Here is a 22,782-nt window from a genome sequence, read left to right as displayed (position 1 = left end):
ATACACAATAAATAAAATGTTGCAATTAATTTAGGATTCACCAAGATAGGCTGACTCCTAAGGAAGGAAACACGTTTGCCATCGCTCGTTCAATAGTTGTCTTACCAGAAGAATGGAAATGTGAAGCACAAGTAGTTGAACAAGTTTTTTTTTTCCCCCATGGACTGCTTACATTGACTTGCCACAGCTCTTGGTGAGTGAAATTCAGTCTCAGTAAATTTCTTAGTTGCACATGTGTCCATTTACCTAATAACTTAGTCATTTTATTGGAACAACATTTCGTTCTGCGCACAGTCAAGCTAACATGACATGACAGATCTACACAGAGCGAAATGTTGTCTCACTATAAGCTCGTTCTGCAACTTGCGTCCTTGTTTTCATTAAGGTAATAAACCTTAAAAAAGCAAAAGATGACCTTAGATCCTAGTACACATACTAGCTAAGTTCACAACAGAGAACAATATCAGATGTGTCCAGCAAGATTTCCTATTATCCACGAGAGGGAAGTATCATATCCCTGTATCCAGGATGATCATTATTATCACTGAGGTTAATAACAGCCCTGTGGAGAGCTGTCACAATTGAAGACACGAGTTTACCATCCTTGGAGATAATGGTATAAAATACCTACACGATGAAAGAATATATAGACAAGTGCCGTATAATGGGATCGTTTATTGACTACGTTTCGACCATACAGTGGCTTAATCAGTCACAAACATGTGACTCACTGCAGTTATCTATATTTTTCCCTCCTTTGGTATCTTTCTTGAGATGTTACTACACCTCCGGGACTCCTCGTTTCTCCTCTGTATTAGTCTAACTTTAGCCTAGCTAGCTGGTTAGTGGAACAGAGGATCGAGTCTCCACCACTCCTTCCACCCCATACACGGGTTTAGCGTTTCTCACAGAGAAATTAATATTAATCCTCTGTATTTCGACTGAAGAAGCCTGCCCAGCAGGCGATATGTCTCGGTAAAATAACAAGCAAACAAGCTGTTGTACATGTGTCTTACTCATCTTGTCAGAAACCAGGTCAGGGAATCGGGCAGGATATTCTTTGAGCTTATGTCATTAAAAATAGGATAAATATTCCGCTACTAGCTTGATGCTGAGTTGACGTGGCTGCTGTAGTCACGGGAGGGAAAAGTTATTTTGAGAGCGTCTTTGTCAACTGAGGTGCTACTTTATCAGTAAAAATGTCACTGAAGAGCCAGTCTTAAAAGAGGTCGGAAATTAGAACCACTGAGAGTTGCGTAAGATTTCTTACCCTTGACATGTTGCACTCCACTTCTGCCTGGCTGACGATGCGGTTCTTACTGCTGCCGCGGGCGAGGTAGGGGTCTCCGCTCCCTACAGCTGTTACCTCCCCGCTGTTCGGCGGTGCTGTTGCTGCTGCTGCTGCTGTCTCTCTGCTGTTGGCTGTAACTCCTGGACACGAATCTGTCCCTCCCTCTTCCGGTATCTGTAAACACGTGAAGACATCTACAGCAGCAGTAAGAACAGACTGACAGCGTGTGGCTTCAACTGACGGCTCCCTCAGAGGTGAGAGCTAGTGTGACACTGCTTTCTCCTGTCAGAGGACTGTTGATAGTAACTCGAAAACTAGTCGGGATATGTTAAAGAAGAGACTAACGTTGCAGAAGAAGCTCTCATCAGGACAACTTTTCTCTCTGTATAGAACCTTATATACTACACTGAGCCAAACGTTGTCCTGGTAAAAGCTTCTGCTGCATGTCATTCCTTCGCTGTTGTCGGTAACATGACATTTAAATCCAGTTCGTCAGGAAATATGCTAGTTTCGGAATTAAGAGACACAAGTGGAAATAATTAGTGGCAACAGGAAAAAATCAGGTGAACAGTATATGGAAGTATATGTAGAAGACAGATACCTGGAGCTTCTCTGATACAAGGAACAGCAAGAGACAGGACTTATACAGAAACCAGGACCTACATAGAAACCAGAACCTACGTGGGAAGTAGGACCTTCCTAGGAACATTTCTAGGAAGGAAAACTATCCTAGGAAGGTCCTGGGTGGTGGTACATTCCTAGGAAGACCTTCCTAGAAATACACCACTTCCTTGAAAACATGCACCTGGGGAAATATTACCTACGTAGAAAAACTTACCTGTGTGTCTCCTGCGGGCTGCGGCGGGTTCTCCTGCGGCCAGTCCTGATGTTTGGTTTCCTCGGAGGGGGAGAGAGCGCCGTAAAGGTCGAAGCTCAGCTTGGCCAGCTTAAACTGCTCCAGCAGGTAAGGGATACAAGACTCCTTGATGTTACCCACTACCTGCCGCGTCAGGAGCAACGCTGCCAGTTGCTGTCCATGTTCATACATACATATAAATACAACTACACTCTCTTGTTGTTCCTATTGCTATTATTATTATTATTATTATTATTAATATTATTCTTGTACTTCATGTGAAGCATTAATTCCGAGTAGATTATTCAACGCAAGGATTAGAGAAGGCCCTCTCTTCTGTCCGCTGATTGTGAGAAGGAAACAGAAGGTAGATGATGGTACACGTCAACAAGGTGACGAGTAAGAGAAAGACTAGAGAGCAAAATACACCATTAAGTGTATATGTTCTGAAAAAAAATAAATTCTTCAGCGGGATCATTAAAACTGTGTTCTGTTAATTTCATCACCCGGTTTATAACGATACATCCATCATATGTGATTTATTTTCACGAAATGAAGTGTATTTTTCAGCGTCCTGGCGTGCCACTTTCAGAGATACAATTTACCGTAAAACAAATAAAATATCCTGTTGCATCTGAGTATTGTATTGCGGACGGAGGATCGAGCCACCATCACTACTTGCGCTGAATAGCAGTTGCTGGTTTAGGCTTTGTGAAAGGGCATTCAGTACACTAGTTGTTAATTAACTGTCAGACGTTATATAGATGAACTTATTGATCTTATAGAATAATTCAACACATACAGTATGAATATACTTAGAATATGTGAAATATATTGTGCTTTTAAAGGGGTTTTATGGAATTTTGAAGGAGTTTCAGAGTCTAACGGCTGTTTTAAGAGGCTTTAAGGAGTTTTGGAGGTTTTCAGGGATTTTAAAGGGTTTTAAAGTTTTAAAGAGCTTTAGGGAATTTTAAGGAGTTTTTAGTCAGTTTTGAGGATTTTTCTAAGTATCAATTATGAGGGTTTTAAACTGGAGGGAGGGAGGGAGGGAGGGAGGGAGGGAGGGAGGGAGGGAGTCTTGATGGAAGAACCTAGCCAGCACACACACACACAGGGTCGGGGACACGAGCTATAAATCACCCCTGCAGCTACAACCAGGCGAGTACACACATACACAGTAACATCGACAAAATAATTCAACAAACAGTGTTGATAATCTAGTAAGAATAGTTACAGATAGACGAGAATAAGTTGCAATTCACCTCCTTGAGACGTTCCATGTCTTGCAAGTAGAAGGCAATGTAGAATAACGACAGGAATGAGTTTACGAACCGAAACTGCAACACAAAAGATATATTAAGTAGTTAGTTTTTTCTCTCTCTGTCTCAAGACGTATAAAAAAAGGCTGTAGAAGTACAGGTATGTTAATACACAGTGAAAATAAGACACTGGCATAATCAAGACATTCATTGAAGGAGATGTTTTGTCTTTATCAATCGTAGGGATTGATTAACAAAACCACAAGACGCCAAAGGTCTCCTTCAATAAATACGACTTGATAGCACATATGCGTCTTACTCTCACACACAGAAAAACAGCGTCACGCAACTCACCACTGAAAGTTTAATGATGAGGTGATTCTGGTAGGTCTCCTCCGTTCGGTAATTTTCTGTAAAGACACGCACATCCAACTTAGTAGCATGTCACAACATCATCAAATGTCACTTCAAGGCAGCTTAGCAAAGCCATCGGGGCAGCTGGCCTACAATGCGTAAATTAACATGGCATTAACCCAACCAACGTTACGTTCCCTGCGGCTGCCTGAGCAGTATATTCGTGTTATACACTACTGAGTTTAATTTTAGATTTGGGTGAAGAGAAGAGAGAATGTGAAGAGTGGAGGAGGGGAAAGAGAGAGAGAGAATAGAAAGTGTAAAAAGGGTGTTGCTGAAGAAACATTGGAGTGTAATACATCAGAAGATGAAGAACAGTGTAGGAGAAGGAGGTAAGAGGTGAAGGGTGGAAGGAAAGGAGGATGGAGGGGAAGAACGGTGATGGGGAAAAGTAGGCTTCTAACATCCCAATGTTGGTGTGAAGGGGAGAGGAAAGCTGAGGCGAAGGGTAATGTGTTAGAACCTACCCAGGGCTGAGGAAAAGGTAACTGTGGTGGAGAGATACACGAATGACGTGCCCATACCAGGGAAAGGAAGGTTAGGATGGAGAAAGACTTGCAGAAGGAACCCATGCGAGAGGAAGGAGGCTGGGATGAAGAAAGACACAATGAACGTACCCATGTCGTTGAGCCAGACGGCTACCTTTGTATAGCCTTCATCAAAAGCGGAGATGGTGAGGGCCATGAGAATCTTGGGAGCGTAGGACAGGTAGAATGTGTACTCGTGCGCCGTAATAAAAGCATCACACAGGTCCTGAGAACACATACATAAGCATCAACTTCTTGGTACACGCTTTTTAAAAGTCACCTATGTTTTGTTTTTTTAACAGAAATTATATACAATGTTGTACTATGTGTACTACTGTTTTTTTTTTACAATTTAATTATATAAATTTAGTTATGCTGATTTGCTGTGAGTAATTTTTAATAGTTGATTTTGTTGTTCGTCTGTGGTCATGGAGTCGAATATTTTGAGTCACACTGAGTTTAAATTCTTCGTCTTAGTACCAGAAATTCCATTCGCTAAAACATAAACAGGCACTTAATAAATGTAACAAGAGAGCTGGATATTTTTACTCTAGAAATTTATTCGGAAATGTGCTAAAGAAGGAAGAACTACATTGTCAAGTAACCGACCTGGAGTTGCAGGAGGAGCAGCATGACGATGAAGACAACCAGCAAGGAGCAGAATATGATGGGAAGGGTAACGAAGTAGCGGATGAGGTTACGTCTCCAGGCTGGATACTCAGGTTCCAGGCGACCCGTCACGCTGCTCACCCGTAGCTCACCCTGTCATGTACACACACACACACTACACCTTCAGCACACGTACACTCAGCTCACTTCAAAAGTAATGTTACATCTAATTAAACAATGTTTTGATTGGTCTCAGAAAATGATGCCATACGGATCGCGATGAAAATTCCAAGTAATGAAAAACTGATATAACATTTCACACTATCGCGAAAACGACGTCGTGTGTACGCACGTACGTATATATATATACATATATATATATATATATATATATATATATATATATATATATATATATATATATATATATATATATATATATATATATATATATATATATACATATATATATATATATATATATATATATATATATATATATATATATATATATATATATATATATATAAATATAAACATATATATATATATATATATATATATATATATATATATATATATATATATATGTGTGTGTGTGTGTGTGTGTGTGTGTGTGTGTGTGTGTGTGTGTGTGTGTGTGTGTGTGTGTGTATGTGTGTGTGTGTGTGTGTGTGTGTATTATATATTATAATATATATTATATTATATATTATCTGTGATTCAGCCAGTACTCAGTAATTAATTTCACCAATTCTTAAAACATCTCCCGAGTTCTACCTATATAACATTTTTTTTTTTCACTTCTAAAGCGGCAATGAAAAAATACATGAATGTTCACAATGTTAAACTGCCATCATCCAAGCGTCTGAATTCCTTAAATGGATGAGTTTAGGGAGTAAAAACATGATTATCCTAGTGGTCTACGGGCCCATCAGCCAATATTTCAGATTCTCACTGGAGTAAACGCGTCATGCAGATGCGACAGGCTATGAAGGTTCATGATACAAAAAAAAAAAAGGTTTCATTGAGTGCAATAAAAATTTGGTTAGTATATTGTTTCTTCATAGTTAATAAAACTCTTACCCGGCTCTTACAAGATGTCTGAGTTGTTCTCAGATATAAAACTTCGAGAGTGAAATTATGATTTTTTTTTTTAAACATGTTTCCAATCCCACTGAACCACCACACACACAAACAAACACACACACACACACACACACTCACACACACACACACACACACACACACTCACACACACACACACACACACACACACTCACACACACACACTCACACACACACACACACACACACACACACACACACACACACACACACACACACACACACACTCACACACACATACACACACCCACACTCACACTCACACTCACACACACACACACACACTCACACACACACACACACACACACACACTCACACACACACACACACACACACACACACACACACACACACACACTCACACACACACACACATACACACACACACACACACACACACACACACTCACACACACACACACACACACACACACACACACACTCACACACACACACACACACACACACACACACACACACACACACACACTCACACACACACACACACACACACACACACACACACACGCGCGCCCACACACCCACACACGCGCGCGCACACACACACACACACACACACACACACATACACACACACACACTCACACACACACACACACACACACACACACACACACACACACACACACGCGCACTCACACACACACACACACACACACACACACACACACATGCTCGGGAGTGCCTTGAATATTCAATCACTCATGACTGTATATCGACGGATGGGCTAAGAGGATATAGCAAGTAAAAAATAAAATTGTCGAGATGGACTGAATAATGGAGTATCATATAACCATAATATCTGAAAATTTAAAATACTGTTATGTCTATATGTTAACATATTCCTACCTAGCCTACTTTTTTGTACAAAATTCGTGTTTAAAAACGAAGCCAAGTAAATGGGAGACACAGAATAATGAAGACAAAATCTACAATATTATAGGTTTTAGGCTGACATGGAATAGAGATTTATTACAGAGGGGAACATTAATCTAAATAGCAATGAAATGTAACTGCAGAATGTAAGTATGTCATGCACATGAGAAGCTGTGTTGTGCTGAGTTGTGCTAGAGTGTGCTACTGTCACCTTGCAAAGATGGTGACTGCTAAAAAATCAGTCAGGTGCCTTTGTTTACATGTCTTCTACAATTCTATTAGTATTATAAAAATTGGAAGGACAAAACACAGGTCATTATACGAGCCATGTCACTCCAGCTAGCCAGAAAGATTCACAAAAGTTAAGGCCAAAGTCCTGCTAGCTTGAAGAGTAACTCAGTTGTCTTTGCAAATATTGATTAAAAAGACATGAATTATGTTCTTGGTATTAATTAAGAAGACATTAATATATTCTTTATGTATTTAAGGACTAAAACAGTAGATTTTCCAAGCTATTAATAAATTTTAAGGTGCGCAGAAAGATAATACCAGCCTAATGCACGTCCTAGGAATGTAACCTGTTGTAAGATTTTGCTTAGGCTCAATAAAAATACTGCCTACAAGCTTTTTTAAATATAGTCCGACCCCTTTTTTAAACATACTCCGACCCCTGAACTCCCCCTTAAGCCATAAACCATTTAGTTTTAAATCGCATCTGTCGAGCACCATCTACTGTTAAGTAGTTAATTTACACGAGATGAAAAATTTGCATAATAAATATCCTAATGTATGTAAATTAACCTAACTTGAACTCAATGTTCCCTTCAAGTTTTTTTTCTGGCCAGGAAAAATGTAAGAAGACTCCATAAACTGCTGAGTTATAACTTGTATAATGGAAATGGATTTGGTAAAAAAAAATTTGTTTTGTCAAAAGGAATTTGTTCCTTAACAAAATTAGCAAGATGTTATATATAAATAATTAAAAAAAAAAACCTTTGGTATTATGTATCACAATTATGTTCCGAACAGAATAAATTCTTCTAGTTAAGAATTTAAGCTCCATTTAAATATTATTAATGCAGTGTGACGTTTTTAGTACATAAATTATTAAAATATTAGCCATGAAAATATAATTATCTAGGAAATCAGTTTTTTTTTCTCTTATCTCGTAACCCATGTACTTATTTCATGTTAAATATTTTTTTTCACTTCTATAACATAGCTTCGTACTCAGTCATTGATATTACATATCATACCATGATAAGACGGGATATATGCCATAATATATCCTTCAATCGCACAGTTCTGTGCTATATCTACCCTTTTCTGAGCTTCGTACTTTTTCTTCTTCTCATGGCCTGGTGTGTTAAGGTACAGTACAAGAAAGCCTCAGTATCTCAAAATTTTCTACAAAGTCCTACGATAGAACAGTTGATGCAAAGATTAGCGTACATATTTCAAACCATGCAGAAGGGAAAGATCTACATCGCCATTTTACATTTAATTGTTTTTTCAAACCTTCGCAGCAACCACAAACACTACACTAGTTAACCAACTACAAGAACAACATGCCCAAGTTAGGCCAAAAATAATAATGCGCCTCTGGAGGCCTCAACCTAGCTTCTAGCCCTTCCCTGACCTACCCGTTCATGTATTATACTCACCATTGCCATCTAGGACCCAGTGAGGAGATAAGAAGTGTCATTGTCAGCTACATGGGTCAGAGGTATAAAGCATTATACGCACGCCTTAACTTTCGTTACTTAACGTACGATCATCGAATTCTGTTAAGAATGTGGAAAAGCAACAACAATAATGGATAGATAAAAATAAAATAAAATGGATTATATAAATAACCAGACAACTTTTTTTTTTAAATGCGTGATTATTTTTATTATATCTAATAAAGAGGTGAGAATAAGGGAAGTATAATGGAAATACTGACACAACAGAACCTTGTAGAAACACAAGACCAGGACCGCCAGGCTGGGTCACACTGGCTCTTAAATCTCATCAAAACTCGGTGATATCAATATATCAGTTCAGTAACCTCCTTACTGATTTAGATGAAATGAAAAAAAATAACGTAATGTTGCTGAACACAGAATGGGTGTGACTTAATTAAGGGGATCCAGCCTATTAGATCCTGTACTAATGAGACTTGGTTCTCAGACATTACTCTCCTCACATACATCCCAGCCTTCATTCCACTCTTCTTTATTATACAGTCACATTATCCTGATTGCAGTCAGATGTTCTCTGATAGAGTAAGGTTATGCACCTTTTGTGTCCTTAGCTTACTTGACTGCTGATTAGTAGTCAATCTTGTAAAATACAGTACTGAGATTATTTATACTGTACCATGAATCTCATCCCACTGTAAACATATATGCAGTGTACTTTTGAATTAAAACAGTTTTGTATATACCTAGCAGTAAATTCTCTTTGAGTGAGTTTATGCATTTGCTTACAAAAAAAATATTATCAATAACCAAAAAACTATTACGAATTTTCTTAGTTAACAAATCGAATTTAGTGATTACGATACCAACATGAAAAGAAGAATATAGCCTTTATGTGTATTAAACACAAGACCTACTTGCACAGTATAATGACAAGACGTTCTAAAAAGGCAGTGTGACTTTTTTCAATTAAGGAGATGATGCAGTTTGTTCAATATGAACAAATCCGAAGGCTCTGATGAGCGGCCTTAGTCATTCACCTCAAACAGGTGGCATATCTAGTGATGTTTTTAATGAATCTGTATCATGATTACAATTTGTAATGCATTTTGGCCAAGATTAAAATACAGAGATGAAGAATAAAAAACAATACCGTGACTGGAACTATCCACGAGACACTCACAAACTGGAGGAGACTTGGGCTGTGTATCCAGCTCTCCGAGTTCTACTTCTGACCGATTTTAAAAGGAGTTCTCTGGAAGCCTTACTATATGCCAGACTTCATCAGTAACTAGGCTGTTGCTGCCAGTGGTCCGCATCACAACCTGGCTGATCCGCAACTTATGTCAGTAAAGATTTACAGTAGTTACATCTTGACAGACCTCTGCCTTTGTTCTGGTGACATTTGTTGCATACGTTGATAGCTCTGAATTCCAGCTTTCTCCACTTCTCATTCTCCCTCGAGACTTAGTGATGTTCCTGGACGGACCGAAACGTTGGAGTAAAACAGACAAAACGTTGCCAAGTTTATTTTCTATAATTTCTGGATTGGATATTATTAAACGAGTTGTTTGGGCTTAATCACTCTGTTAGCAAAGAGGAAAGTTTACCTCTGAAGAAAAATATCAACTAAATGTAAACTATGGTGTCTTGCTCATAGAAAACGGGTGCTGGAATATTAAGCCACTCTGGTCAATATAGAAACCAATAAAAAATAAGTCACAATACCATTATTAAATCGCGACTTGATGACGGTCATGCACAGATCGAAACGTCGTCTAATGTTTCCTCTCTACACTTAGGGTTAGGTGTGAATAAATCTATGCTACAAACATTCTCCAGGAGCTGAGTCTCGACCCCTGCAACTATAATTAGGTGAGTACGTACACATCTTCAATATTTAAAGCATTTGTAAAATGTTGAGCACTGGGACGAAATGCCAAGAAAGTTATATCTGGACTAACTTGATATATTTGTACCGTTTAGATATGCATTCCTTTTTTTACACCGTTCAGTTTACAGGCAACGAGCTGATATCCAAACACAGTTCATTTACAGGCTAAGAGCCGTTGTCAGCTTCAGTTCACTTACATGCTGCGAGCTATAATCCAACCTCAGTTCATTTACGGGCTAAGAGTTGCTTTCCAACCTCAGCTCTTTTCAAAGCCTAGACCTAAGTCATACACCTACCTTTTCCCCAAGGCTTCCACCCACAACAGGTGACTAACACTCAGGTACCGTACTGTTTACTGCTAAGAGAACAGAGACATCATATGCAAGGGAACGTGTCAATAATTCTCTACATGTCCTCTGTTGAACTCGGATTATTTTCTTGTAAGCTTCAAACACTAGCAGAGCTGCCACTAACACTGAGCAGTGTTTGCTTCAGTCGCTCGTGCGTGATCCAAGGTCTGCATTATAAATCTTAATTGCTGTGGTCAGCATAGCTGGAGACAGCCACCATGACTGCAGCTGGAAAAGATACACGATTTGTGGAGAGGAACTCTGTTGAGACTTCGCCTGTAGATCAGACTTCCTCAGTCAAAGAGGAAGTTTGTTCGACAGGAAAAAGTCACATTAGTGCTTCTCGTTGCAAATTGTGTTCATCTTTTCCGCTTGTTGGTCTTGTGTTATTCGTCTCCGTTAAAATAATTTTTTGTTTCATATCATTAATTTAAGAATGCTTGAAAACTATCGATTACTAAATATTGCCTAGTTATAAATAATGTCTAGTTACTTTCTAGTATCTTGAATTTCCTAGTTATATTAATAAATAAACTAAGTTTACAACAACAAAACTAATTGCTATTTTGTAGTACATTTATATCGTTGAGAAACCTAGTATTTCTGGTGGTCCTAACATCGTTGAAATGACTGGTTTTCGTAGCTTTATCTGGCTATCTCATGCTGCTGCGATACCCCTTAAGATAAATGCTGTGAGATTCATTAACATCCCAGAGTTATGGCATCCTAAATCACGTCCCTAGATTGCCCATCACACTAATCTACGAGAATTTGCAAAGTTGCCTCTTGTTACTCTGGGTCGTCTTGTGATAATCGTGTTTTGTAGCAGGGTTTGTTTCTAGTAGTCATATTGCATCATCATCATTGTAATCGTTATCATCATCATCATCATCATCATCATCATCATCATCATCATCATCATCATCATCATCATCATCATCACCCTAATCTGTAGAGAAGTTCCCTAAAAACAGATAAATGTGTCGCCACACACGAAAAGTCTTCTCAGCAAGAAAGGCCTTTAGATAGCTACATGTCTATCGAGTACCGTAGAGAGTTTATTTTTTAGTTATGTGGTACTGTGATAGGATGTGGGCTCTTAAACTCAAGCACTGTGGTAAAGCTACATCATTCGTGATGCCTAGAGAATGTTATGTTGACTCGTTTTTTCCCTCTGTCCTGAAATAAACGCTCTGGACACGAACATGTCTACACAACTAAAATAAAACAGAAGATAAGAGGAGTACTGTTTACTTGGATCTGCCTCTGAAACTCTCTCTTCAGCAGTGTCAGACTGATATTGACAGCACTTTTCTTAGCTTGTGTTCTGTTTTCACGTTGGTTCGTTTGAGCCATTGTACCAATGTAACGCTGTGTGTGGGTGTTCATTCTGTGGTGCTGTAACAATTATGTATGTTTGCTACTGATGCTTTTAATGCCGAGTTTTCTTAAGTTTGTGCTGTGAAAAAGCTGTAACCAGTAGCGCTATGATAAAGCTGTTTGACCAGTGACGCTACGATAAAGCTGTGTGGTATATGACTTTTCTCTGCTGTGGTAAAGCTATGTAACCATCAAAACACCAGCTAGTGCATGAGTCCCAAGGCAAGACTTCTTGGGAACAGAGGGACACCATGGGACTTACCGTGAAGTGTGGTCTTGGCTCGGAGAAGACTTCAACATGAGAGTCGAGCGTGCCCCAGTTGTAGGCGAGCACGGCGCTATGTCTTTTCCATCCCTCCAGCCACATGGACGCCCATACCACGTTCAGGAAAGCAAAGAGCACAAACCCCTTGTCCTCCAACGCCTGATCTCGTCCCCACAAGCAAACCTGCAGTGGAAAGCAAGGTAGCTACATATTCCTGTTTGGGTTGGATGATTACATGCGTTTAAAGGCTATCTACTGCAGCGTTTATTCATTAGGTATTCACTGTATCTTGCCAGTCTTGTGCGTCATAAATCATAACTGCGTCACTAGAAGATCTGCTCACTAGATAACATGGTTATAGTTACGCACATTCTTAAAAAGGTAAATGTTAGCTATATTAGATTAAGTAAATTATAGGTGCATTAAATCATGTAAATTTTGAGTTACATTATGCAAATTTTAGCAAGATTAGTTTTGGGGCAAAAAATGGCATATCCTAGATTTGCATCAATTAGTTTCACTCGCGGGGAGCTAATCTTCAATTAACCCATATTTGGTAACACAGTTTTCCTGTGTTATTGCCGTGTGACAGTTTATATTTTTCCATACATCTTTATTTTTTCATATAATTTTTTTTTCATATAATCTTTCGTGTTGCTCTCAACATGCTCAGAGACTCTCGCTGTTCCCTAGGATCAGCAGTTGTGGCAGGATGCGCGGTCGGTAGTACAAGGTTGAGAAATGCTCGTTTACACTCAAGAATTCACGGCATGACATTTGGCTGAGTGACCCAATACAAGGATCAATGCTTCCTACAGGCAGCAAGTACATGTACAAGGTATACAAGTCTAGCTGACATCAATTACATACTACTGTATAGAAAGCCGCTTGTTATGCTGAGCATTTCGGGCAAATTAGGTCAGTTTTGTCCCAGGATGCGACCCACACCAGTCAACTAACACCCAGGTACCCATTTTATACTGATGGGTGAACAGGGCCAGCAGGTGTCTTATGGAAATACGCCCTAATGTTTTCCAGTCGTACCAGAGGAGATTCGAACTCCGGACCTCAGTGTGTGAGCCGAGTACGCTAGCGATCAAGCTAGTAGTAGTGATAATAAATATAAAAATATTAATTGTAGTAATAATAATAATTGCCTGACTATATAAATATATTTTCCAGTTTTTCCTTTAAATATATACTAATAAAACAACAACTATTGGTCACTTTTTTGGATTACATTAAAAGAGAGAGAAATAAAGGTTGAACATTGGTTGTTGACACATCCTCGCTAAACATGATACTATAACAAGTCTTACAGATGATCTAATTCAGTTTGACAAAAAAATGATGAATACCAGGCCTTTTTTTGGAAAGAAATTTGTCTTTACCCGTTGATAATAAAAGTTAATATTGAACAGACAGTTAATTGAATTTACTTACGTTCACTCAATATTGACTCCCGAGAGCAGATTTGTTTTTTTATTTATTTATTTGCATATTTTTTGATGTTAGATTTATTTAAACGTCTCGAGATGAGCAAAAATAAGTTATATGTTAGTGATAATGATTATTCTATTTCACACCATTCTAGCGATATATACAAGATTTTAAAAGTTCGTATCAGGCACAGACTTTTCTAGTAATGAATAATAGATTTAATAAAGAAAATGGATTGATTTGGGGGGAACCTGAATTATTAATGCTGTCTTACCCATATTATTAACCCGATGACAGCTGGAATGGTAAGGGCGGTGGTGTAGTATCCCAGCCAGGCGAAGTAGATGGCGATTTTGGAGCCGAAGTATTCCTGGATCGCCTCTGTTGGGAAGCCCAGATGAGTTACCATTAACAGAACACTCTCAAGTTGGTTTAGTTGGTCATTATGACTTCATGTAACTTGTTCTTCACCGGTAAAGAATACTTTAATCACTGAAACAGAGATTAAACTAAACTGTCAGTATATGTACACTGAGAAACTTGCACCTCTCGGTATATACGACCTTGTGAATACTTGCAGGACCGTGAATATCTTTTAATAAGAAGCATACTGAAGGCATAGATAAGAGGCAACACTAAAATAAGCTAGTAAGTTTAATCATAAGAACTTGTCTACCTTATAATTATATATGATAAACTTGCAGTGCAAATTTGTATAAGTGAATTTTGGCATTTTGGCTGTTGCTTAGATAAATCTTGAGTCTAGTAAGTTTATTTAGGTACAGGTAAGCATAAATACAGTTATCACGTATAGAGTAAATTCCCTAGGACACCGCATAAAAAAATCAAATTGCCTTATTTCAGTTGTGGAGTCTGACATGAGTGCCTCTACGAGCCTGGCACTCGCCTGTGCCTGAAAGTAGAGAAAAATGACACAAAGCCGACAAGTTCTGAAGAGACACAAGTCCAGAGAGGAACTTGACTGAGACGTTTGTCTCACTGAAGCAGCCTGTCCACATGGCTTCCTGCAACTATCCATCTCACCATTTGTTTAAAATTGCCGCTTCCTCACCTTTGGCTGGAGGTGCTGGAGACTCACCTATGGGCTGGTATCTGAAGAAGGTCTGCACCCAGGTGGTTCTCAAGTGCTCCAGTTTGTTGTAGTCGTGTAGGGGAAGAATACCGTGGATCAAACCCTCAGACTCGAACTTGGGAACTGGAAGGGAAAATAAGTGTCTTACTGTGGGCTATCACCTGCTCTGAAAGATTGTGGTGTAGATTGTTTGGGTGATAGAGTTTAAAGCCTATCGACTACAAGAATACTTTAATCCCTAGAGCAGAGCTAAAAGTAAACTCTAAGCATGCATACACTGAGAGAAATACATCTCTCGGTGTATATATCTCGTCCCATCGTGATGTATATTTTAGAGGGCAGGAAGTGAGAAAATAAACTGGCGAATTTATGAATATTAAGCTATAATCCAGTTTTTTTTTTTTTTTATCACACCGGCCGATTCCCACCAAGGCAGGGTGGCCCGAAAAAGAAAAACTTTCACCATCATTCACTCCATCACTGTCTTGCCAGAAGGGTGCTTTACACTACAGTTTTTAAACTGCAACATTAACACCCCTCCTTCAGAGTGCAGGCACTGTACTTCCCATCTCCAGGACTCAAGTCCGGCCTGCCGGTTTCCCTGAATCCCTTCATAAATGTTACTTTGCTCACACTCCAACAGCACGTCAAGTATTAAAAAACCATTTGTCTCCATTCACTCCTATCAAACACGCTCACGCATGCCTGCTGGAAGTCCAAGCCCCTCGCACACAACACCTCCTTTACCCCCTCCCTCCAACCCTTCCTTGGCCGACCCCTACCCCGCCTTCCTTCCACTACAGACTGATACACTCTTGAAGTCATTCTGTTTCGCTCCATTCTCTCTACATGTCCGAACCACCTCAACAACCCTTCCTCAGCCCTCTGGACAACAGTTTTGGTAATCCCGCACCTCCTCCTAACTTCCAAACTACGAATTCTCTGCATTATATTCACACCACACATTGCCCTCAGACATGACATCTCCACTGCCTCCAGCCTTCTCCTCGCTGCAACATTCATCACCCACGCTTCACACCCATATAAGAGCGTTGGTAAAACTATACTCTCATACATTCCCCTCTTTGCCTCCAAGGACAAAGTTCTTTGTCTCCACAGACTCCTAAGTGCACCACTCACTCTTTTTCCCTCATCAATTCTATGATTCACCTCATCTTTCATAGACCCATCCGCTGACACGTCCACTCCCAAATATCTGAATACGTTCACCTCCTCCATACTCTCTCCCTCCAATCTGATATTCAATCTTTCATCACCTAATCTTTTTGTTATCCTCATAACCTTACTCTTTCCTGTATTCACCTTTAATTTTCTTCTTTTGCACACCCTACCAAATTCATCCACCAATCTCTGCAACTTCTCTTCAGAATCTCCCAAGAGCACAGTGTCATCAGCAAAGAGCAGCTGTGACAACTCCCACTTTGTGTGTGATTCTTTATCCTTTAACTCCACGCCTCTTGCCAAGACCCTCGCATTTACTTCTCTTACAACCCCATCTATAAATATATTAAACAACCACGGTGACATCACACATCCTTGTCTAAGGCCTACTTTTACTGGGAAAAATTTTCCCTCTTTCCTACATACTCTAACTTGAGCCTCACTATCCTCGTAAAAACTCTTCACTGCTTTCAGTAACCTACCTCCTACACCATACACTTGCAACATCTGCCACATTGCCCCCCTATCCACCCTGTCATACGCCTTTTCCAAATCCATAAATGCCACAAAGACCTCTTTAGCCTTATCTAAATACTGTTCACTTATATGTTTCACTGTAAACACCTGGTCCACACACCCCCTACCTTTCCTAAAGCCTCCTTGTTCATCTGCTATCCTATTCTCCGTCTTACTCTTAATTCTTTCAATTATAACTCTACCATACACTTTACCAGGTACACTCAACAGACTTATCCCCCTATAATTTTTGCACTCTCTTTTATCCCCTTTGCCTTTATACAAAGGAACTATGCATGCTCTCTGCCAATCCCTAGGTACCTTACCCTCTTCCATACATTTATTAAATAATTGCACCAACCACTCCAAAACTATATCCCCACCTGCTTTTAACATTTCTATCTTTATCCCATCAATCCCGGCTGCCTGACCCCCTTTCATTTTACCTACTGCCTCACGAACTTCCCCCACACTCACAACTGGCTCTTCCTCACTCCTACAAGATGTTATTCCTCCTTGCCCTATACACGAAATCACAGCTTCCCTATCTTCATCAACATTTAACAATTCCTCAAAATATTCCTTCCATCTTCCCAATACCTCTAACTCTCCATTTAATAACTCTCCTCTCCTATTTTTAACTGACAAATCCATTTGTTCTCTAGGCTTTCTTAACTTGTTAATCTCACTCCAAAACTTTTTCTTATTTTCAACAAAATTTGTTGATAACATCTCACCCACTCTCTCATTTGCTCTCTTTTTACATTGCTTCACCACTCTCTTAACTTCTCTCTTTTTCTCCATATACTCTTCCCTCCTTGCATCACTTCTACTTTGTAAAAACTTCTCATATGCTAACTTTTTCTCCCTTACTACTCTCTTTACATCATCATTCCACCAATCGCTCCTCTTCCCTCCTGCACCCACTTTCCTGTAACCACAAACTTCTGCTGAACACTCTAACACTACATTTTTAAACCTACCCCATACCTCTTCGACCCCATTGCCTATGCTCTCATTAGCCCATCTATCCTCCAATAGCTGTTTATATCTTACCCTAACTGCCTCCTCTTTTAGTTTATAAACCTTCACCTCTCTCTTCCCTGATGCTTCTATTCTCCTTGTATCCCATCAACCTTTTACTCTCAGTGTAGCTACAACTAGAAAGTGATCTGATATATCCGTGGCCCCTCTATAAACATGTACATCCTGAAGTCTACTCAACAGTCTTTTATCTACCAATACATAATCCAACAAACTACTGTCATTTCGCCCTACATCATATCGTGTATACTTATTTATCCTCTTTTTCTTAAAATATGTATTACCTATAACTAAACCCCTTTCTATACAAAGTTCAATCAAAGGGCTCCCATTATCATTTACACCTGGCACCCCAAACTTACCTACCACACCCTCTCTAAAAGTTTCTCCTACTTTAGCATTCAGGTCCCCTACCACAATTACTCTGTCACTTGGTTCAAAGGCTCCTATACATTCACTTAACATCTCCCAAAATCTCTCTCTCTCCTCTGCATTCCTCTCTTCTCCAGGTGCATACACGCTTATTATGACCCACTTCTCGCATCCAACCTTTACTTTAATCCACATAATTCTTGAATTTACACATTCATATTCTCTTTTCTCCTTCCATAACTGATCATTTAACATTACTGCTACCCCTTCCTTTGCTCTAACTCTCTCAGATACTCCAGATTTAATCCCATTTATTTCCCCCCACTGAAACTCTCCTACCCCCTTCAGCTTTGTTTCGCTTAGGGCCAGGACATCCAACTTCTTTTCATTCATAACATCAGCAATCATCTGTTTCTTGTCATCCGCACTACATCCACGCACATTTAAGCAACCCAGTTTTATAAAGTTTTTCTTCTTCTCTTTTTTAGTAATTGTATACAGGAGAAGGGGTTACTAGCCCATTGCTCCCGGCATTTTAGTCGCCTCATACGACACGCATGGCTTACGGAGGAAAGATTCTTTTCCACTTCCCCATGGACAGTTATAATTGTTAAATAAACCAAACTAAATTGATCGTCTCCTTTGCCTTTTTATTTCCATTCTTTGGATTAAGATTACTTATAAACCCTTCAGAACAAACCTCTCCCCCTTCGATAAACCAAAATGAAAATAAAAAAAAAATAATCTACAACCTTTATTCTACATCACCATTTCTCATGAGTTCACAAATGTTAGAAGTTTCCAGTTATTAAATATATATATATATATATATATATATATATATATATATATATATATATATATATATATATATATATATATATATATATATGAAGGAGGGGTTTTAATGTTGCAGTTTTATAACTGTAGTGTAAAGCACCCCTCTGGCAAGATAGTGATGGAGTGAATAATGATGAAAGTTTTTTCTTTTTCGGGCCACCCTACCTTGGTGGGAATCGGCCGATGCGTTAATAAAAAAAAATATAATTTACACTCATAAATAAACGATAGATAACAGTAGTTAAGGAATAACGGTAAGGGAGATGGAGTGAAGGAAGAAGGAAGGAGAAAGAGGTAGGGAGAGTACTCACTGATAGCTTGTCCCTCCCTGAAGGTAGTGCCCTCGACTGCCTCTCCCTGCGTCGCCCTCAGGGAGTTCAGGATGTGTAGTACGATGCTCTGCCTCTCCAGTGTTGTGAAGAAGCTCGCTCCATCCTCCACACCCTGCAACACACAACTTCTGGAGTGTTAGGTCACATCTGTGGTGCTGGGTGACACCTGTGATAGCATTCAACACGTGTGTTAGCACACATCACCTGCGACGGCAAGCAACATCTGTGACAGCATGCAACACTTGTAACAGAAAGCAACACTCATGCCAGAATGCGGCAACACACTCAACACAACCATACTTACTTTGAGCTTAAACTCAAACACTTGAGAACCAACAAATTAACACGAGGAAGTATTGGAAAGATAAACTTGGAGAGTGAAAACCAAACGCACCTATAAAACACTATTAGATCCTCAAGTCATTAATCCAGATCACATAAAACATCACCGAAGGTGTTTTTCTCGGGGATAAAATGAGTGCATTAAACTTCACGTGTATCTTCATTACAGCAGTGGTGACCAAACTTCACAAGTATCTTTATTACAGCAGTGGTGACCAAACTTCCCAAGTATCTTCATTACAGCAGTGGTGACCAAACTTCACAAGTATCTTCATTACAGCAGTGGTGACCAAGCTTCACAAGTATCTTTATTACAGCAGTGGTGACCAAGCTTCACAAGTATCTTTATTACAGCAGTGGTGACCAAACTTCCCAAGTATCTTTATTACAGCAGTGGTGACCAAGCTTCACAAGTATCTTTATTACAGCAGTGGTGACCAAACTTCCCAAGTATCTTTATTACAGCAGTGGTGACCAAGCTTCACAAGTATCTTTATTACAGCAGTGGTGACCAAACTTCCCAAGTATCTTTATTACAGCAGTGGTGACCAAGCTTCACAAGTATCTTTATTACAGCAGTGGTGACCAAACTTCCCAAGTATCTTTATTACAGCAGTGGTGACCAAACTTCCCAAGTATCTTTATTACAGCAGTGGTGACCAAGCTTCACAAGTATCTTTATTACAGCAGTGGTGACCAAACTTCCCAAGTATCTTTATTACAGCAGTGGTGACCAAACTTCCCAAGTATCTTTATTACAGCAGTGGTGACCAAACTTCCCAAGTATCTTTATTACAGCAGTGGTGACCAAGCTTCACAAGTATCTTTATTACAGCAGTGGTGACCAAACTTCCCAAGTATCTTTATTACAGCAGTGGTGACCAAACTTCCCAAGTATCTTTATTACAGCAGTGGTGACCAAACTTCCCAAGTATCTTTATTACAGCAGTGGTGACCAAGCTTCACAAGTATCTTTATTACAGCAGTGGTGACCAAACTTCCCAAGTATCTTTATTACAGCAGTGGTGACCAAACTTCCCAAGTATCTTTATTACAGCAGTGGTGACCAAGCTTCACAAGTATCTTTATTACAGCAGTGGTGACCAAACTTCCCAAGTATCTTTATTACAGCAGTGGTGACCAAGCTTCACAAGTATCTTTATTACAGCAGTGGTGACCAAACTTCCCAAGTATCTTTATTACAGCAGTGGTGACCAAACTTCCCAAGTATCTTTATTACAGCAGTGGTGACCAAGCTTCACAAGTATCTTTATTACAGCAGTGGTGACCAAACTTCCCAAGTATCTTTATTACAGCAGTGGTGACCAAACTTCCCAAGTATCTTTATTACAGCAGTGGTGACCAAACTTCCCAAGTATCTTTATTACAGCAGTGGTGACCAAACTTCCCAAGTATCTTTATTACAGCAGTGGTGACCAAACTTCCCAAGTATCTTTATTACAGCAGTGGTGACCAAGCTTCACAAGTAGCTTTACTACAGCAGTGGTGACCAAGCTTAACAAGTAGCTTCATTACAGCAGTGGTGACCAAGCTTCACAAGTAGCTTTACTACAGCAGTGGTGACCAAGTTTCACAAGTATATTACAGCAGTGGTGACCAAGTTTCACAAGTATATTACAGCAGTGGTGACCAAGTTTCACAAGTATATTACAGCAGTGGTGACCAAGTTTCACAAGTATATTACAGCAGTGGTGACCAAGTTTCACAAGTATATTACAGCAGTGGTGACCAAGTTTCACAAGTATATTACAGCAGTGGTGACCAAGTTTCACAAGTATATTACAGCAGTGGTGACCAAGCTTCACAAGTATATTACAGCAGTGGTGACCAAGTTTCACAAGTATATTACAGCAGTGGTGACCAAGCTTCACAAGTATATTACAGCAGTGGTGACCAAGCTTCACAAGTATATTACAGCAGTGGTGACCAAGTTTCACAAGTATATTACAGCAGTGGTGACCAAGCTTCACAAGTATATTACAGCAGTGGTGACCAAGTTTCACAAGTATATTACAGCAGTGGTGACCAAGCTTCACAAGTATATTACAGCAGTGGTGACCAAGCTTCACAAGTAGCTTTATTACAGCAGTGGTGACAGTAAAGTGTGTCCTGTTATGTTAGGTTATTACCAGTATGTTGTTAAAAAAAAAAAAACGAGCCAGGAAATGATGAGCGTATTGGTGTCTCAGTTCTCAGGTTTCTGGTCTCAGGCTTCTGGTCTTAGGTCTCATGTCTCAGACCTTTGGTCTCAGGCCTCTGGTCTCAGGTTTTGTGATTTTAAGTTACTCTTAGAAACCTTAGAAACTTTATCGCCTTCTAGTGGCAGCAACAGCAGCGACCTCCAAGCTCCGTACTTTTCTCCAACTATCAGAGCCACCAATGCTCCTATGATGACCTAGTTACAAGCAAAACTACACTACCCAACGTAACACCCAGAATGACCAAAGATTACCAACAGTGAAACCTACAAATCGAAAATAATAGAGATCAAAGGAAGACTGCCCTCAAACCCAAAGCAACATCCCGCTGCCAGCCGAACAACGTATCCCTAAGCTTTGTATAACTACAACTTCTTAACTACAACAATTCCTGTAGTATTATGAGGCGCAATCTCAGAGGAAACAGCACCAAGGCCAGCAAGAAAACACCGAAAAATCAACCATTCAACAAGTGTAGCCAGGAGGACGCCGGCTCAGCAACCACCCCTCTCACCACCACTCAAGGCGACACCACAACAATAACATCAAACATGGCTGCCACCAGCCCATCCTCCCCTCTCTTCCCCGGATTCAACCTACCAAGTAGTCTCTCAGGTATGACCAACGATCCAGATACCCTAAAGTCATGCATCTCCACCTTAGTTATTGAAAATATGAATCTTCGAGAGACGCTAACAAAACAAGACACCAGGATGACACAACTCGAGAACAAAATCCTCAGTCTTGAACAAAAGTTATCAACACCAGGAATGACTAACTGTGACAAGACCATCCAAACAGTCATAGATAGCCATACAGAACAAATAATATCTCTTAATACAAAGGTTG

General features: G+C 39.6%; 1 protein-coding gene across 4 annotated transcripts in view; it reads right to left on the bottom strand.

The window, feature by feature from the left end:
* Window positions 1–22,782, bottom strand: part of LOC128686773 (anoctamin-10) — a 205,795-nt gene that overhangs the window by 5,270 nt on the left and 177,743 nt on the right. For all 4 annotated transcript variants that reach the window (XM_053773819.2, XM_053773820.2, XM_053773821.2 and 1 more), the window contains 10 exons: window positions 19,352–19,484; window positions 15,093–15,209; window positions 14,268–14,374; window positions 12,551–12,736; window positions 4,957–5,109; window positions 4,438–4,573; window positions 3,761–3,816; window positions 3,410–3,484; window positions 2,130–2,321; window positions 1,271–1,465 (listed from right to left, as the gene is read on the bottom strand). In XM_053773819.2, the coding sequence (XP_053629794.2) occupies window positions 1,271–1,465; window positions 2,130–2,321; window positions 3,410–3,484; window positions 3,761–3,816; window positions 4,438–4,573; window positions 4,957–5,109; window positions 12,551–12,736; window positions 14,268–14,374; window positions 15,093–15,209; window positions 19,352–19,484 (1,350 nt within the window). The remainder of the gene's footprint in view (window positions 1–1,270; window positions 1,466–2,129; window positions 2,322–3,409; window positions 3,485–3,760; window positions 3,817–4,437; window positions 4,574–4,956; window positions 5,110–12,550; window positions 12,737–14,267; window positions 14,375–15,092; window positions 15,210–19,351; window positions 19,485–22,782) is intronic.

This window comes from Cherax quadricarinatus, chromosome 7 (assembly GCF_038502225.1).
Source record: "Cherax quadricarinatus isolate ZL_2023a chromosome 7, ASM3850222v1, whole genome shotgun sequence".
Taxonomy (NCBI): domain Eukaryota; kingdom Metazoa; phylum Arthropoda; class Malacostraca; order Decapoda; family Parastacidae; genus Cherax; species Cherax quadricarinatus.
This window is presented reverse-complemented; position numbering and strand designations above follow the sequence as displayed.